This window comes from Girardinichthys multiradiatus, chromosome 24, assembly GCF_021462225.1.
Source record: "Girardinichthys multiradiatus isolate DD_20200921_A chromosome 24, DD_fGirMul_XY1, whole genome shotgun sequence".
Lineage (NCBI taxonomy): Eukaryota > Metazoa > Chordata > Actinopteri > Cyprinodontiformes > Goodeidae > Girardinichthys > Girardinichthys multiradiatus.
In genome coordinates, this window is record NC_061816.1 from 5,740,928 (window position 1) to 5,759,703 (window position 18,776).

Genomic DNA, 18,776 nt, shown 5'->3' on the forward strand with positions numbered 1-18,776 from the left:
ACTTGTATTTCCCTGTTTTATCAAACTTTGATACGTTATAAATGACTCATCCTCGTCTAAAGCGGGCTACGTTTGTGGCAGAATGTGTTTGTGGTTAAAAAGAACACACTGCAGCTGAGTGGTTAAATTGCTTCAGAAGCAACACCTGCCTCTGATGATGCGTCTCAGAGTAAATATCAAACATTGATGTTCATATAAAAGCCTTGACAGCAGCCTGTTGGGTTCATCTAACTGAGGCACAGTGTTCTTTAGGTTCTAGCTTTTTGGGCCTGAATACAGGTGGATTTTTCTACATGTAGAATCGATAACTGGAAACGCTGTTTAGATTTAAAAGCACAAGCAGAAAAATTACTGCTGGAAATTCATATCTATGAAGTAAACTAAATCGATGCATTTCACTTCTGATTTGTGCCACTTATTAGTTTCAGATTTTCTTTCAGGGATGTTAAACTTGTAGCATACGTTGCCGTGCAGAAGTAATCACACCCCTTAAACTTCTTCACATTTTGTCATGATCCAACCAAACTTATGTTATTTTTGTTCATTCTTCAAAAATCAAGCTCAGTCCGATTGGATGGGGAGCATGTCTTGGTAGGTTTGAAGTTGATCCATCCGCTCTCATTGTTCAGATGGTTTGAACTGAGCTCTGGGAGATGTTCAGAGCTTGGGATATTGTTTTCGAACCTAACTTTGCTTTAAACTGAACCAGAACTTTCTCCAACCTGTCACCTGTGCTCCTTGGTCTTCATGATGCTGGTCCTTCTCTCATGTTCTCTAACAAACCTCTGAAACCTTCAGACAGATTAATTTGTACTCAGTTTACAGTACTATGTTTAATGATTAGCAGACTTCTGAATGTCAGTTGGTTGCACCAGATTTTCTACTTGGGCATCAGAGTAAAAGGGGATGAATATCAATCCATGCCACACTTTTCAGATGCATCATTTTCCTTATTCCTCACAATTATGCACCACTTTGTGTTGGTCTCTCACATATAATTCTAATTAATACGTCGTAGTGTTTGCTTGTAAATGTGAAGAAGTTCAAGGTTCTGTAAAAGTAATGAAAATAAAATTAATACTTGAGTTCACCAGAAGCCATTTCATTGGGTTTAATCTCTTTTACATGTTCTTTACTCCGGTTCTTCCCTCACACCGTGTTGCATTTGTGAAGTTTGAAGAACTTCAACTCAAGTGACTAAATATTTAGGCGACCAAATGTTTAAATTCGATTTGCTCTGATGCTGTAAGTGTAAACCAAGAGTCATTTCCAGCAGAGGTTTGCATCAGTTAGTGTGCACCGAGCTCACAAACACGCAGGAGTTTTTGATCTTTTTAAAGCTGCTGTTGCACCTGAGAAGCTACAGCGGGAAACCCTGCAGCTCTCTGCTGACATGCAGCCCGGCTGATGTCGCAGTGGGGTTTGCCCATTCTGGCCACGCGGTGACCTCAACGTCCCTCACCCCCAGAAGCTGCTGACGTCTGACTGGGCTGCTATCTGAGGCGGGGGCTGGCTCTGCCTTCGCCACGACCACACACACACTGCAGTCAGTGGCGTGAGAACTACACATCGGCTCTGATCTTATCTAAAAGGTGTGATTAATCCACCGCCTGTATTAATCTGAGCAGCTAACAGAAAGGTTAGGGCTGCGTATCAGATTGCCTTCAAAGAGATGAGACAAAAGCTGAGGAGTAAAGGAGGGAGAAGAAGGAAAAACTGCTAAAAATGATGAAACAATGCGAGCTGCAAGGGTGTGAGCAAAGTTGAGGCAGGCTTTGAAGTGAAGCCACACATTTTGCATGATTATTGCTGGTAAAGTTTTTGATCTGGAGCCAGCAGGCTTGAACAACAACAGCAGCTTGGGATTAGTCCCCCCCTCCCCACTCACACGCCTACCTTTGCCAGCATAAGTCCCTGACTCAATTAGAAAAAAAACCTTTGCAACTTTAGGGCTCCTCACGCACAAGTACCCACATCACCCTGCCCACGTCCCTGCAGCACATCACAACCGACATCGCTTTAATCGCATGGCACAAAGAGCGCTCAGGGATTTGTCTTGGTGGCATTAACGCCGAGACAACAGGGTCCAACGCTGCGAGGAGATGAAGACTTATCCGCCTTTAATTAAACCTCAGCTTCAGAGCAGGCTGCTCCAAGCTGGACCTGGACTCTGAAACACCAACATAGAACCACGCTGACCCTTCAACTGGGTCAGCAGCATCATTAGAGACTTTCACTCAGATTTATGAGAAGAGTGTTAAATACAGATACAAATCAGTCCAAATGTTGGTTTATGGATGAAGAGGATGTATTGTGTTTTGAGTTCAGACATCAGCAGCTGCAGGAGGTCATGAAGAGCCCATTAAGAAGACAGCAGCTCGATTAAATCTGATCTCCAGCAGAGTTTAATCATCTCGCTCCTGATAATTACTGAACAAAACCTATAAGAGATGTCATAAACACTAACTAATATGTTTACAGTCAGAGGGCAGAGATGAGGATGAGGAGTCCTAAATTGTCCTCCCTCATGTAAAAAATCTGAAGCTCCTCCAGCTCATTCTGCTGCATCCCAGGGTTTCTCAGGCCAGGAAAGATGAATAGTGATTGACTTCTGGTTCTGGACCCGGGAGCCCCACCTGGTGGGACAAAGAAACCATCAAACGAGAGACACCCAGGAGGAATCCTGATCCTCCTTTCCATGTGGAGGAGCACCATCCTGATGACTGAGCTCCTCACCCTCTCTGAAATCTTTATGGATGAAGCTCAGGTCAGCTGCTTGTATCCAGCCAGAGATGGCAACTCGAGTTTGGCCATAGGTGAGGGTGAAACTGAGAGAGACCGGTAAAGAAGAACCTGGTCCATTTATCCATCTCGACTCGTGAACAGAAGATTAAAATTCTTGAAGTTCTTTGCTTGAGGACAGCCTGAAAGGGGCAATTCCCCCATTTCTGGTTTAGAACCATGGTGTCAGACTATAGGGTGATGCACACCCAAAATTACGCCTCTATTCTTTTCTATTTGTCTGGTCAGCAGCCAGCTCAGCAAGGCGAAGCACTTGTAGATCCCCAAGGAGCTTCTCTGTTCAGACTCATTGACACTTCTGATAAATCGATCTGGTCTCTGCACATCAGCGCCAATCGGTGGGCGTTACTTGGATCTGACCATATCACATGATGTAAACCACTCCAGTGTGCTCTTCAGATCAGAAGCGAGTGAGCTGCAAAAAAGCAAGGCTAAGTTTTCCAAACCAGACATCCTCCTCTCCAGTACTACTTTTTGAGATCCTGTCAGTGTAGGATCAGAGACAGAAACCAGCCCTGGTGCTGTCCAACCCAAACTGGGAGCAATCTTGATGCGGTGCTGAGAATGATAGTTTGAATGAGTGTTTATATGAAAACTATTACTTTGTTGAAGCATCTTTTGACCTACACCACTTAGCACATTCTTAAAACAAAAATGTTTGTCTTAAATAATAAATCTACATGCTTTTGGGTTTCCAGTCAAAAATGTCCTTCGAGGCCTCAGTCTTTTTCCTGGTTCAGGAGTTCTTCACCCTCATGCCCTAAAGCTTTACCCTAACCTCGGAGAAAATGTATTAAAAACCTTGAAACTGGTCAGGGACGCTGACGCAGAGCTGCAGGAATTTCCAACAAGTACTGGTTGTTTTCACAACAAATGCATCTCTTCCGAAGAAAATATCCAGCCCTGGCTAAAATCTCCCCAAGCCTTGTGGAATAATGTGCTTTAGTCGAACAAAACCAGTCAGAAACGTTCGGGCCACTGTCCCTGAAGGTCAGTTCATCACCATGTATAACCAAGAGAAGAGCAGACCCCTGGTTTGAAACATGGTGGTGGCAGCATGATGATCTGGGGTTACGTTTCTACAAATGGACATGCATTTTGGATAAACTTAAACAGTTCCAAATACCAGTCAATGTAACTTCTGCTAAAACGCTTGAGGTGAAGGTTTCAGCATCACAGTGAGTAGAAACATTCATCTAAATGTTACCAGGCCATCGTTGCCTTTTACTTATTCACCGATCACTTTAGACTGTATCTAATAAAAACAATGTGTATTTTTAAATGTTTGTGTTTTTTGTCCTGTGAACCAGGATAAGGAACCATGAGAATAAAAAACCCCTCTTCCAGGCAATCTGCCTCTCATGTCTGTGGTTTCATTATTTTGTGTTTTCTCTGAAGGGAAATAAACTTTGTGATTCACCCACACAGGAACAGTGGACGTTTCACCGATTCCAAGTCAGGATTGTGACTTTTACTGCTTCCTGGTTGTGTCAGCATTCTAGGAACTGAAGCAGAGGTATTTACTGGATGGAAAAATGGTAATAAAGCTCCAGCTTAGAGAGGAAAATGGAAATGTGGACATCCTGACTGTGGGTGATAAGTAAATGTGCACTTTGCTCTGCGGCGCTGCAGGATGAATGTAGCTGAAATGTAAATGCTGCTGGGTGTAAACACTAAAATCCCTTCGCATCAGAAGAAAATAAAAATAAAAATACATTTGAACATTTAAAGACCCTGTTAGACTACGATGTCTGGAAAGCAGGACCTGAAGATGTTTTTCGTAATGTCCAATCAGGATGTTAACATGTAATCCACTGCCATGAAACACCATTATATTGTGCCGAATGTTAAAATTTTGACCTTCTCTGCTCTGTAGTCCAAGTTATTCCTCTATGATCAATGCTCAATAGCTACCAAGACTAAGGTAAAGAGATTTTCCCAAATACAGAACCAAGGAATTAAACAAGATTATATATATATATCCTACTTGATTTTTGAATGACCCAAAAGGGCCGGTGAAGGACTGACTGGATGGATGAGTGAGAAACAGACTGATGGCTTGTTGGAAAGATGGGAAACAGAAGATCATGGTTTGATCTGCCCTCTGCTCCATCAGTACCACCTTTGCACCTACCATGGCTAGTCCTGCTAGGATCATCCAAAAACTCTCAGATTAATGTAGTGCTTTCTGTTCCCAATAGTTGCTGAAAAATTGACTGGAGATCCTTTAAAAAAAATCACTGAAGGACCAACTTCTGCCGCCATCCAGTGGCAGAAATGACCTTTTTTTTGTTTTAATCGGTAAGAAAAATTTAATTTACATTTAGCTTTTAAAACAGTCCTATCAAAATGAGTCTCCTCCTCCAACTCACATTCTATTGGTTGTAAAAGATGCTTCCTAGAGCAGAAAGTATCTCTCTTGCTCTTTTTACTGACTTTCCAGTGAACTGGAAAAAGTGTTCAGAGTGCAGTGTTCCTGTGGTCCTGGGCCCTCCTCTGGGCCAGGCAGGGTCGGACTGGGCCGGACTGCTGGGCCACTAGCCGCCTACAGAGAGGCATGGCTTGGTGGGCGTCATCTATGGACTGATTGATCCTGGTCAGGACAAAAACATCCACTGTATTCCTGTTCGAGCAGCAGCTGCGTGCTCTTCTGGCAGAACAAATCAAGGCTGATTTAAACTGTAAAATACTGCTAAATATTTTAATACAAGCATGGGACTTTTCTGATATATCCTCAGAGGCCTTAATCTGTTTTATTACAAGTCTTCTACTAAAAACGACTTTCAAGAACAAATTTTTTTTTTAACCAAAGAACAATTTTGTGCTTTTGTCTTTTTGTTAAACAGTGTTTCTCAGGAAATGGCATAAAACGTCAGTTTATGCTTTAAAAAGAAAAATTGTTGCACAAGTTGCGTCTTTTGTAGATTTTCTGTAATTCACAGTCTCAAAAATCCACACGAATTGAATATCCCTTTGGAAGCTGCACCTCAACCACACACCTATTCATCAGCAAGCTTCTGCCATAATTTTAGCTGAATATTTGACTTTTTCTTCGCAGTTTTTTCTTCGGTTTAAATGATCTGCTTTTCTGGCACAAACCTGGTTTATAAGTACAGTCCACAACTTTTCAATAGGGTTCAGGTGTTTTTATTTTTTTTTTTTGAGAAGGTCATTCCAGTTTGAATTATTGTCTTGGTGGAGCACCAAGAAAAGACGCTGCAGAGAGACGCAGGAAGCCGAGAAAAAATCACAGAAATCCGTTCAGAATTTGAAAATAAGCCTCCTTGCTACAAGTTCAAACCAATATAAGATGGTTTAGTCCTAATGATGGCCCATAAAATGGTTTCTCGTCACAAAAGGCAGCAAATACAAATATGTTATGATGAGTAAAAACAAAGAGCTCTGTCAAAACGAAGAAAGTTTAGAACCTAACTGATGACATTGCTTGAAGAAGTATTTCTAGACAGTCACAATCACCATGACCTCATTGCTTGTTCACTGCACAAAACTCCACTGTTGAAGAAAAATCATGTTAAAGCTCGTTTATAGTTTGTTGCAGAACATTTGGACAAGCCAATGAAATACTAGGAAAACCCTGTCTGGTCCGGTTTGGAGGCAATAACATGAAGACATTCAGTCTTTCTGCCCATGGTACTGAGATTTTTCAGCAACATAATGATCCTAAACACACACTTATGGAAAATATCAATAGGTTTTAAAAGGACAAATAAAGCTGCTATAATGGTCCAGTCAATCAACAGACTTGAATACAAATGAAAATCTATGCAAAGAATTGAAGACCAGAATGCATAGAAAGGACCCCTGGAAGCTAACTTTTAAAAAGACAGTTTGGGTGGAAGAAATTCTCAAACACCACACAAGAGAAATGTATGTGACTAGGTACTGCATATAGGAGGCATTGTGAAGCCATCCTCACCAAAAACGTTATTTTTTACAAAGCATTGGATACATTTCTGAGAATTACAAGTACAGCTTTAAATATTTGAACATAAGTCATGAAACAAATTTATGAAAAATTCCAATACTTGTCACTGATTTCAGAGTGAAATTAATATAGATTCATTACACAGTAAACCATTTCAAGCCTTTACTTCTTGCCCTTTAATAATACAAGAAAGACAAATAACATTCTTTGCTGTGATTTCTTAGTGTGCGCTGATAACCAGGGTTAACGACATCTGGTTTGAATTTATGTGAAATACACCAGTAAAACGGTCTGTGAAACAGGCCCACAGTATGATGCTGCCACCACCATGCATCTTGTCAAGGTGGGCAGCTGCAAATTTCAGCTAAGCTTGAAAGTGTTGATTCTGGAACAGGGACTTTCTTCTTGGTTGGCACCTTCTCAGTCCAGGTTGATGGACAGTGACACTGGCATTCCAGCAGTTGTCTTGGTGAGTCCCCAACATCCACACTAATTGGATGATCTGAGGGACTTTGGGTAAGTTTGGGTTGAAACAACTTTCAGAAAATACTGTACTTCCCTTTTGAACCTCTTGTCCTTACTGTGTCACATTCTTGTCAACATGCACAAATAAATATTTCCGTTTTCACAAAGTTTTAGGTTTTAAATTGATCTTGATTGAGGTCAAAAGGCATCTCACGGATATCACAGTTCACAGCAGATGGAACAATAATATATGCATCTTCTAAAACGAACAGTTTCCATTAATTAATGCTGCTGTGAGAACAAAGTGTGGAAAGTGCGAAACGAGGAGCTAAACTTTGTGCCGCTGTATGACTCTGGTATTTTACCAGTGTCTCCTTTGAAGTCCAGGCGGTGCTGCCGGGGTGGCAGCGGCTGTTCTGGGTTCAGTGTGGAGGTGTGTGCTTGGAGACGGGGAAAGGTCACGGCTGCACAGCATGCATCCTTTACTCTTCACAAAACACATCAGAGCCGTTTATCAGCTGCTGAGGAGGTGTGGGTGTGATGCTGTCTTTAACAGAGAACACGCTTTGGAAACTTTAAGGGTGGAAACTTGAACTTACTGCAAAGATCCTCCAACAGTTTAAGTGTTAAAAGTAATATTACAGTCCAGGGCTCAGTTTCTTTAAACCGCTCCAACAATAATAGATAAAAAGACCCCCAATCTTCCTGAACAATAGCAAATTATGTTGTCAAGTAGGAAATCTTGTAGCTTGGCAGGGAATTTTCTGCATTAAGACGGACTTGATCAGTTCATGTTTAAGTTTTGTCTTCTTTCAAATAAATTTAAATCTTAAATGTTTTCACCTCCTTACACTGACTCGAATCATGTCAACGAACCTTTTCAGCAACCTAGGAAGCAGTTTTTTGTTGCGCTCACATGTTTGGTGGTATTGTAATGGGCTCCGTCAATAACATGCTGGTTTTTTGTGTCTGAATGATTTTAGGAAAATGTACAGATTCCTCTTTGTTGACTTCACTTCTGCTTTTACCACCATGCTCTGAGACAGACTCACAGCAAAGCTGTTGGACTTTGGTCTTGGCCCCCTACTGTACAATCTGCACACCTACGATTGTCAGCATCCACCCAGACAAGGCTGTCATCAAGTTTGCAGATGACACCACAATTTTGGGCTCATTTCTGGTGGTGATGAGACAGCATACAGGTCACCAGGCAGGAGCATCCTCTTTTCTCACTGAAGGACCCCTTCAGAACCTGCTGTACACAACCAAGGCACCCGGTATTTGACCTGCTGCCTCAAGTTGCAGATGCTGCTGAGGTTATCTACTAATAGACTCAGGAGCAGGTCTGAGAACAGTGCAATAACTGGTCCAACTTCTTGGAGTGGACCATGTGCAATAAACACATAATACAGAGAGTATAATTTTTATTTCTCTGTTTTAGAAACACAATTTTATTCTATACAGTTTTTGATACATTTCTCTATGCACCGTTCGTGGATCAGAAGACAGATTTTATTGTACTACTGCACATTGCATTTTGGTACAATGAAAATGAAGATTAATCTGTTTTATTTAAATTTTGATTTACTGATTTATAACCCATTTGAGGCTGACAAATAAAACTGGTAGACCTAAATGCATGAATGTAATTGACCATAGTCGTTATTCATGCCACAAAAATAATGAAATGTTTTCAAATTGGTGGATGCAGTCAGTAAAGGTTAAAACAGGTTGCTGCCATCTCAGCTGAAACCTTTAATAAATCATTAAAGCATCTGTATCTGCGGTTACTTCATCTCTCCAGTCAGTCTGTGTGACTCTCAGTCAGCTAACAGCATGTGCTGTGTAGTCGATACCTCCTGCACTGCTTTCAACCAACTAACTGGCTTAACCATTTGATACATACACACACCGACACTGACCTATGGCTGTTTATGAGTGGCAGCGGCGAGTTGGTGTTTTTTTTTTTTTTAAATCCTTCAGGTTTTACAGGAATAAAAGCATTCGTTGGACACTTAATTCACTTTTATGTTGTCTGTCATCCATCTGACAGCAACATCTGCTCCAGACGTCAAGTCATCTGGGAAAAAGAGGTTTTATAGAAATTAGTCCAGTTAGTGACACTTCACCCTGCAGCTTCTAATCTTCCTAATCCGTCATTAACCGCTCTGTAGAGCTGCACTGCTACACCACAGTGAGTCAGCTCTTCCTTACTTTATGTTGCGATTAAAAATGAATGTCCCCGGTAAGCCCTCTGTCTACCATCTAACCCAAAACAACAAGCTTTATAAACTGTAAGACACATTTCAGCACTTCTAAGCTTCATTTTTTTCCACAGTCAATAGGAAGTTGCTTTGCCTTTAAATATAATCCGACAAGAAATGAACATCAAAATCTGTAAAGCAGCACCTATTGTGACCAGTGGATGAAAATTTTAAATTGCTCCTTTCGATAATGCTGCATGTCACATCCAAATGTGATTAAACTAACAGAATGCTGCGCTTGTAATGTGTTTAAGACATTTTTTAAATACATGCCAGAGATTGCACAGTGGGACACAGGAAAACAAGCCCCAAAGGCAAACCTGAAAGACTAAAATTGGAGAGGGACCAGGATTGGCTCCCTGAGGAACTCCGGGATTAAAGCTTCTTGAAACAGAAAAGACAGATTAAAAGGGGATTATTAGAAGAGCATCCCAGGATTTTAAGGAGCCAAAAATATGGTGACATAACAGAGCAGGACAATCTTAATGGAGTACAGCAGCTCCAACTCCAGAATTGGATTCTGCACTTATAGAAAATTTCAGGTAACCATGGAGGATAAAAAAAAAAAACCCCAATGTGACGGATGATTGCCAGGGACAGGTAAGGCTGCAGTGTCCTCTGTGTCCTGCTCCAACATAGGCAAGGTCGTGCGAACAGAGCCAGCAGGGTGATGGCAGAGCGGTCATGACAGCTGTCTGCTCTCATACATGTTAATTTTCTGGAGGCAGTAGAAAGTCCACAGTCTGATGTACTCAAACACACCGTTACTGTAATGCCCAGAGGATGGAGGCAAACGCAGAGGCTCTGTTGTAAACTGTGAATAACCAAAAAAACAGGCAACTGCATTTTATTTAAAACCTAGATTTAAAAAGGACAAAGAAAGCTAAAAGACAGAAAAGTGTTGGTTTATTTTGGAAATGAAGTGCTCATTTTGATCCGTTCTCATGAAAGGCGGCTTTCATGTGAACGGATCGTGTGAATCTCTAAACTCATCAACCTAGTCAGACAAAGAGTTGATTTCTTTTTTAACTGGTGATAATTGAATCTTCTGTGAATAGTTACTGAAGCTGAACAAAGATTGTGTTGTTCTGATTAAAAGCTGTGATATAAACAATGCAGAACCCACAGCACCACTTGGGAAATTCATGGAAACTAAAAGGAGAGTGTCTGTTCTAAAAAAAGGCTCTAATTTCTCGATCCAAGACGAGAACAAGAGGCGTACAGCCATGTGATGTGCAGTCTGCAGCTTCCTGCCAATAACATGACTCGCTGTGGTCTTCAGTCTGACTCTGCTGGGGGTGGGGTGGGGGGTGGGGGGGTCCAACGAAGGTCGTCTGATGGAGGGGGGTCCCGCCCGGCTGTTTGCTCTCTTACACTCTTTGGTTTAGTCATTTATCTTGGTGGTCGGCAGCGTTCTTTAGGTTTCTGTTACGAGCAACGCCTCATGCAACACACAGAAGCCCCCCCCCAGAGAGTCAAAACAAGACGTGATGGTGGTCTGTGGCTTCAGCTAAGCATCAAACAATGTCAACTTTTTCTTAGCCATTAAAGCATCTGTACTACTGTTGCTGCTGAGCTGCAATGAGTGAGTGGATTTAATGATCTGATAAGGTTCACTTAATGATACTCATGTTGGGGGCTTTATTTATCCGTGCTGAATAAGTCAATATAGCTTTAACAGGGGGATTGTAAAAAGCAGTGAAGAAAAGCATTTTAATTTAGGTGCTGACACAATGCCAGGATGGAAAGACATCAGCAATGATCTTAGAGAAGCAGCTATTGATGCCCATCAGTAGGGAATGGCTTTAATCCCGTTTCCACCCTATCTGAAGTCCATCTTTGTACAAAGTGAGAAAACATGATAACATTGGCATTTTAAATGTTGCAGTTAAAAAAAAAAAAAAAAAAACTGGAACGATATGGCTTGTTTGGAAGGGTTGAAAGAGAAAGCTTCTTCTCTCTGAAGAAATGTCAGTTTGACTTGCAAATCTGAATGTTTGAAACAAAAGTAGACATGTTCCTCATAACACAACCACTTCATGACAACTGTCAAGCATAGTCATGGAGAAGAGATGATGTGGGCTTGTTTCAGAGCCACAGACTGGACCATGATCTCCTTTCCCTTTAAATATTAAGCCAAACTGGGTCGTTAACAGAACAATGATCCCAGAGCTTCAAATGGCCTAGTCAAAGTCTTCAGCCTGCTTGGTGGGACCTTTAGGAAACCTATGTCTGCAAACCTCAATAATTTGAAGAAACAAGGAATGATGGGACAAAATTCAGACAGATTCTAGTGAGAAGTCTTGGTTCTACAAGATGCTGGACCACGATGATTAGATCATGTTTGTTCAAGTAAATTTAGAAGATGGTAAAGATCTGATCCTTTTTATGATTTCCTACTGGATGTCTCACCGCAGAATAAAGAGGGTGTACTTTCTTTTTACCACAACTGTGTACTAAGCATAAAGTGAAGCAGGATATGAAGCAACGCTGTGATTCTAGAGCTGATGTTTGCCTTTACATTTACAGCAAATCTTAGGCAAAATTATGAGTCACAAGAATATTAAACCTTCAAGAGCCAAACAGGAAGCAGGAGAGAGGAATTATTCTCAGATATGAAAGAAAAATGTAGAGTTTTCAGGTCTGAGTGTTGGTGTGACGACAAGGAGTCCTTGAACACCTCGACAAGCCCTGCCAGAACTTCAAAACTGACGTTTGCTTCAAAAGCAGTAAAACCTTAAGGTGTTCAGCCACTTTTCAGCAGCAGCAGGCCTACAAGGAACAGCTAGATGTCTGAAAAGCTTCTCGTAATGGAAAAGGAGGGTCTTTGTCACACCTAAAGGGGGTCTGGGGGGACAGCAGGAGCTGCCGTCACCTCTAATGAGCACGCCCACTCCTCCATGATGGAACAGCCATTATAAATAGCCTCAGGTTGTATCTGGGCAGGAACAATATTCATGCTCTTTAATAAAAGGAGGTAGATGGGTGAAGGTAGGGAGATTGGTCCAAAGTGAGCCTCAACAATGAGGCTGTTATTAGCATTTAATGGTGGAAAATGGCCATACTTTTCACACGTCAGAATAATTGCCGCCTGAACAAAAAGGTTAAATTAGTGGCTTGGTTGGTCTTTTAAGGTGAAGTCCAGAAAAAAAAAAGTCCCACAGTATGAGCCACATCCTGCCACTAGCAAAGCAGCTCCAGTCAGTGATAAACTGAAGCATGTGGAGGTCAGCATAGATGTTCTCCCCAAAGAGAAGAGGCTCGACCTTCTGCGTCACTTGAATTAAAACGTGTGGCATTGTTCTGAAGAAGACCACGGCCTCGGCACCTCCGACGGAAACCAGACACCATTATCCTGCTCATTAATGAGGAGCAACCAGGAGCAGAGGGGCTGAAGCCATTCCTCCGCGGATATCAGACAGCCTTAGTGTGCCAAGAAGGTTTGATTTTAGGATTTTTTTTATGACAGCACATAGTCTCGTTTTTGAGGAAGCCTATTACTGTCCTCCCACACACACCCATCAGCAGCAGGCACACCACGACCTCAATAACCCTCCACACACACACACACACACACACACACACAGACGTGGAGGCTGACTGGATCCATCTCAGCCTGCAGTGATGCTCCCAGAGCGCTACTGCCATCAAGTGGCTGCACACAGAAACTGCATCCGCTGCAACTATGGAAGCACACCGAGTTTGTTTTATACACCTGATCCACCAGCTTTGGGTTAACATCGAGTGTTTTGATTTTTGAGTTTATTGTTTTGCGATTCCACCATGGTGGAAAATCCACCAAATCGTTTCTGGATGGTTGGAAGAAATCTTGGAGGAAATTTTCACCTTTTCCATCTCCTGATAAATTATTTTCTAGATGTTGCAAATGATCAGAACAAGGATTCATGAGAGAAAATAATTTTCAAAACTGTACCTGCTGATTTCATGTCGTCCTGAGGTTCTCTGAGTGGCTGCTTGAGACCTTCTTCTTCGACTCCTCTGTCAGTAACCCTGTGAGGAGCATCTGATCATGTTTGGTTTGCGTTCTCAAAGGTGCTCATTTACATATTCAGAAGTTTAGAAATGAAGGTCCTGAAAGACGGCATGCTTTAACCATTCATGATGTGTTTCTCGTGCAAAATCTTGGTAGGAAGCAGCCCATCAATTAGGACTAAAGCAGCTGATTTTCATCTGCACTGATAGATGACAGATTACAGCTCGTTGTCTTAGCTTTAGGCTTTTTTGTGATTTATGGACTAATTTAGTTTGACCTCTTTAGATGTTTAAAGTTTTCAGGTCCTCACTAACACCAGGTGTGAATTTGGTATTAATATCTCTGTTAGAAATATTTTTCCAGATAAAGCAAACATGTTCAATACTTATTTTCCCTGGTATATGTCAGCACAAAAGCCACAAAGCAACATTTGGCCATGAAGGCCACTTAGAATGAGGATCTTTAAAGAAAAAAAACAACTATTTATTCTCATTTATTTAGCTGAATCTGTGAAAACAAATCCCAAAATATCAGTTTAACAGACAGGAAAAAGCATTTTAGCTCCAACAAGGCGAATCCCAAGTCAACATGTTTAAATTGCTGCTTTCAGATCACATCCCTAACAAATCAGGAGGTGGATTTTACTGTGCCGCACAAAGACTTTGTTTTACTTTTTTTTCACACTTACATGTTTCAGATCATTAAATAGGCATTATGAGTAATCATAGAAAGCAGATCGATTTAAATCTTTGGTTAAACTTTACTCACCAAACATAGATCTGATTATTACCAGATCCCTGGACCTTAAAACAGCACCTGTCTGACAACATGAAGTAGGCTAAAAGATCTCAGAAAGCAACACATCGTTCCCTGATCTAAAGACGTTCAAGAACAGAGGAGGAACAAAGTCATTGACATCTATCAGTCTGGAAAGGAACCACAGTGAGAACCATTATCCAAAATGGGGAAAGCATGGAACAGAGGGGAACCTTCTTGGCCCATCCAGAATCATCCAGAAAGTCACAGAGGAACCCAGAACTAGTTATAAGAAGTGATAAGTTAGTGATAAAAATCATGATTTATTACAATAAGCTCTGATTATGTTTCAAACCTCCAGAAACTAACAATGTTGTTGGGATTGCTGTGTTTACCATTTTATCCACTGTTGGTTTCATGAAAGCATCAGTAAATGTCCATAAATTTGATTTAATTTGGTTACTGTGTGCTATTTATTGTTAAAACTGCCCTACTGGTGTCACCGTGATACTTGGTAATGAGTTATTGGGGTTTCATTTTTCCCACAAACATCTTAAGGATCCCAAAGACTTCTGGGAAAACATTCTGGGGATTGAAAAGACAGTAGTGGGATGTGCTGGAAGGTGCTTGTCCCGTTACATCTGGCATACAGACTAACAGCATTTCAGGAAATGAAACATACATGCAAGCAAACACAGTGGAGGTAGTGTGATGATCTGGGTTTGCTTTGCTTCTTCAAGACCTGGACGACTTTCTGTAACTGATAGAACGATGTATTCTGCTCCATGCTTTAGTTCAACCTCACATGGGTTATGCAGCAGTGGAAGAATCGGAAGCACAACCAAAGCCTCACATCTGAATGGCTAAGACATAAAAAGAAGGTTTTGAAGAGGCCTATTCAAAGTCCAAACTCGAGTCAGATTTAAATGCTGTGGCATGAACTTAACAGAACATTCATGTTAAAAATCCTCCGATGTGGCTGAATTTAAACACTTCTGCAGCGAAGAGCGGGCCAAGATTTCTTCACAGTGACAAAAAAAAGACCTTGTCATTAAGTTTAGGACACTTACTTCTTTCCTCTAAAGTGAAGCAATTATCTAAAAACTGTTTAGATCTTTTTTTTAGAAATATAAAGATTTCTTCACTAATTTTTACACTGATGTGACATTTTAAAGATTTATCTACTGGAAACGAATTTCATGACATTTGTGCCAAAGGTCTGAAGCATAAAGAGAGACGAAAAAGTTTCAAAATGTTCTTTATTCATGTGTACACCAAGAAAGTAAACAGTCTCTTCATCTTAAGGCTTTCCTCCATGGGAAACATTGAATACTGGGAATTATTTGGCATGAAAATGAGAGAGGAAGCTGCGTTTGTCTTCTGCTGCAGGATGAAAATATTGGAAGGAGGCTGCGTTAAAAACAGCAGATCTCTCAGTGGGAGTGCAGCACAGTGAAGGAGTCTGCTTCTCGTCACGAAGACGAATGAGAAGCGTTAAATAATGAAAGAGGCACTTCTTCACAGCTCCTCTGGTGTGCTTTTCTATACAAACATGCAGAAGTGAAACATCAGTCTTTGTCTTCGAAGAAAAAAAAAAAAAAGAAGCTTTTTTGTTTTAAAAGAAGTGATGAACTCTGAAAAATAGGATGGTACACTGGTTTAAAGGGAAATATTTGATTTATTGCAGCTCTGGCTGACAGAAAAAGTTTCAAAACGCAAACGTTTAGCAATTTCTCAGGCTTAAAAAAATCTGATATCAGGAGCATTTCTGTTCATATTTACTACATTGTCTAGTTTCTTCCATTGAATTGATTTTTGTTTTTCTTATTGAAATTATTTATTAAATTGTGTCAAACACTCTTGATTTATCTGTCTTATAAAAGGACACAAGCAGCTTTAACTCAGCTGAGGCACGTTTCCACCCAATAACTCATGTAACTGTCTCCATCCCGGTGTTTCCGACCTGGAACCAGAACATCGCTCTAAAACCCGTTAACATCTTCCTCATGCGGTTCATTTAATTGGCTGGATGGAGGCATTCTCTCAGTTGAGAAAGAGAAAGTATCTCGTTGGGTCCAAAAATACATTTAAAGAGTGCTCTGTAATGAACTGATAAAACTTCTGCCTATTGCAGGTAAAATACTGACTACCGACAACTACCTCACAGAACCCCGATTTAAAAAATATGAAGTAGTCCTTTAATAAAGAACGAAGTGTTTGATGTGTCTTTTTCATTAACAAGCTGAACCCTACCTCCCCATTTTCAGCATGAGGTCAAACCAACCCAATAACATGTTCAACTAGAAAATTTCGGAAGAAATTTAGACGGGGCCTGCCTCTTGGTGCGTTTTGCTCCAACCACAGCTTGCTATTTTTATTGAAATTCATTGTCTATGCTATTTTCTATGCTATTATCAGCTTAAAATATTACTAGTAACTCTGGAAGACTGAAGCTTTTATTTTGAAATTTTCAGTAAGCCTTATTTTAAAAGGCTAACACTGGGTGAGTTCCAACACTAGTGTGAAGCCCAGTCCTGAAATGATCTATCGTTTAAAATGTAAAGGCTTTTATTTTGTAGAGCCTTTTTTGTCTTATTTTGAAAGTCCAGCATTGTTGTCCCTTCAGGTCTGGCTTAGTTCCATTAGTTATATAGAACCTGCTTGCTATTTAAAAATCATTTTCTATGCACTTGTCAGCTCACAAAATCCATAGTAACTATGGAAGGTGTGTGCTTTTATTTTGAAAGTTTCAGTAAGCCTGTTTCAAAGGACCAGCATAGTCCCATTCCCATCACTGGGGGAGCTCCAACAGTAGTGTGAAGCCCACTCCTGCAATCATCTATTATTTAAATGCTTTTATTTTGTAGAGCATGTTTTGTCTTATTTTGAAAATCAAGCATGGTTGTCCTTTCAGGTCTGGGTTATTTCTATTAGTTATATAGAACATGCTTGATATTCTAAAACCATTGTGTATGTTATTATAAGCTTTAAATAATCATTAGTAAGCATGGAGGGTTGATTAAATAAATTGACCTTTAGGGTCAATCACTGTTGTCTGGGTGTTGGAACAGCAGTACATGCTGTTTAAGTTCCCCACACAACATGGCCGCCATGTAGTTGCCTCCTATGAAGCTGGTCAAAGGGGGTCAGGTCAGGTTTAAGCCATAGAAATGAATGAATATCAATGAAAGTCAATGCAAAGTCCTCAGAAAGATAGTAATCCATGCATGTGTGTGTGGGTGTATGTCTGTGTGTGGGTGTGTGTGTGTGTGTGTGTGTGGGAGTGTGTCTGTGTGTGGGTGTGTGTGTGGGAGTGTGTCTGTGTGTGGGTGTGTGTGTGTGGGTGTGTCTGTGTGTGTGTGGGTGTGTGTGTGTGTGGGTGTGTCTGTGTGTGGGTGTGTGTCTGTGTGTGTGTGGGTGTGTGTGGGTGTGTGTGTGTGTGTGTGTGTGGGTGTGTGTGTGTGTGTGTGTCTGTGTGTGAGACACAGAGAGGCAGAAAGAAAGACAGAATCCCATCCAGACATATACAGTAGGAGATACACAGAGCTATAAATAGAACAGTGAGGAATGAATCAGCCAATCAGCAAAGAGCATCAGTGTAACTTGACACCTGCTGTTTCTCACTCACGCAGCACCTCTCTCTCTGTCTCCCCTGGTCTAGGCTTTATAACATGGAGGCGCATGCTCCCGAACAACTGGCCATAACTCTGAAACCGTAGGGGCGATCGATGTCATTCTTGGACCGTTTTTATCAGAACGGACAGGGGAACATTAATATTCATCCTTTATTTTTGAAAATATAATAATAAAGACATAACACTGGGTGAAAAGAGAGGGAAAATGGAGAAAAAGGTAAAAATGCCTGAACATGCTCCCGAACAAAGTCTAATATCTCGGAATCCGTACATGGTATTTAAAAAACATTTAAACTGTGGGCGACAGCTATCCCTCGTCCCCAATCATGGAGATTTCCGTAGCTCTATGTCATTCACAGTATAAAATAGGATTATGGAAATAAATGGTGTCACTCATGGATTACAGGTCAAGCTCTCATTGAAAATACATGGGAGAAGGCCTACAGAAATCTACTGACTCTTGGCGATCGAGGGTGTTTTGACAGAAAACTATGAGACTTTGAACAATGTTGAAGTTATTGTGTGAAAGCAGAGGCCCGGCCCTACAAACTGACGGAAAATTGTGACTGTAGAGCGAAATATGTGGCCGTGAGTGCCAGTTAAAAATCATTTTTCCTTAAGAAATCCCCTCTTTTTATGCTGTAATAACTGCCATCTCCACTGTTAGAGTGTGATTTTCTCGCAAACTTTGTGTCGCTTGGAGTCTAATTTTAGAGAAACCGTAGCAGTTATCAACAAACCGTTTTCACTTCTGAAGAGCCGGCGGATTTTTCTACAAACTGAAAGTCAAACTGTGTTTCTAGGTGAAAGTATGGCGATACAGCAGAATTCACTCAAATTCCTCAAAATTCACTGTTTTTGAGGATTCCTCCACCCCTGACTCCTTTCATTCCTATGGGGGATTTTGGGGGGTG

At 41.0% G+C, this 18,776-nt stretch overlaps 1 protein-coding gene across 3 annotated transcripts in view; it reads right to left on the reverse strand.

Annotated features, from left to right (window-relative positions):
- The window catches only part of LOC124861940 (NGFI-A-binding protein 1-like), a 49,433-nt gene extending 35,820 nt beyond the window's left edge, over positions 1-13,613 (reverse strand). The window contains exon 1 of one of the 3 annotated variants that reach the window (XM_047355940.1): positions 13,412-13,613. In XM_047355940.1, the coding sequence (XP_047211896.1) occupies positions 13,412-13,424 (13 nt within the window). In that variant the 5' untranslated portion in view covers positions 13,425-13,613. The remainder of the gene's footprint in view (positions 1-13,411) is intronic. The other 2 variants (XM_047355938.1, XM_047355937.1) reach the window with 2 other exon arrangements.
- Between the last annotated feature and the right edge of the window lie 5,163 nt (positions 13,614-18,776).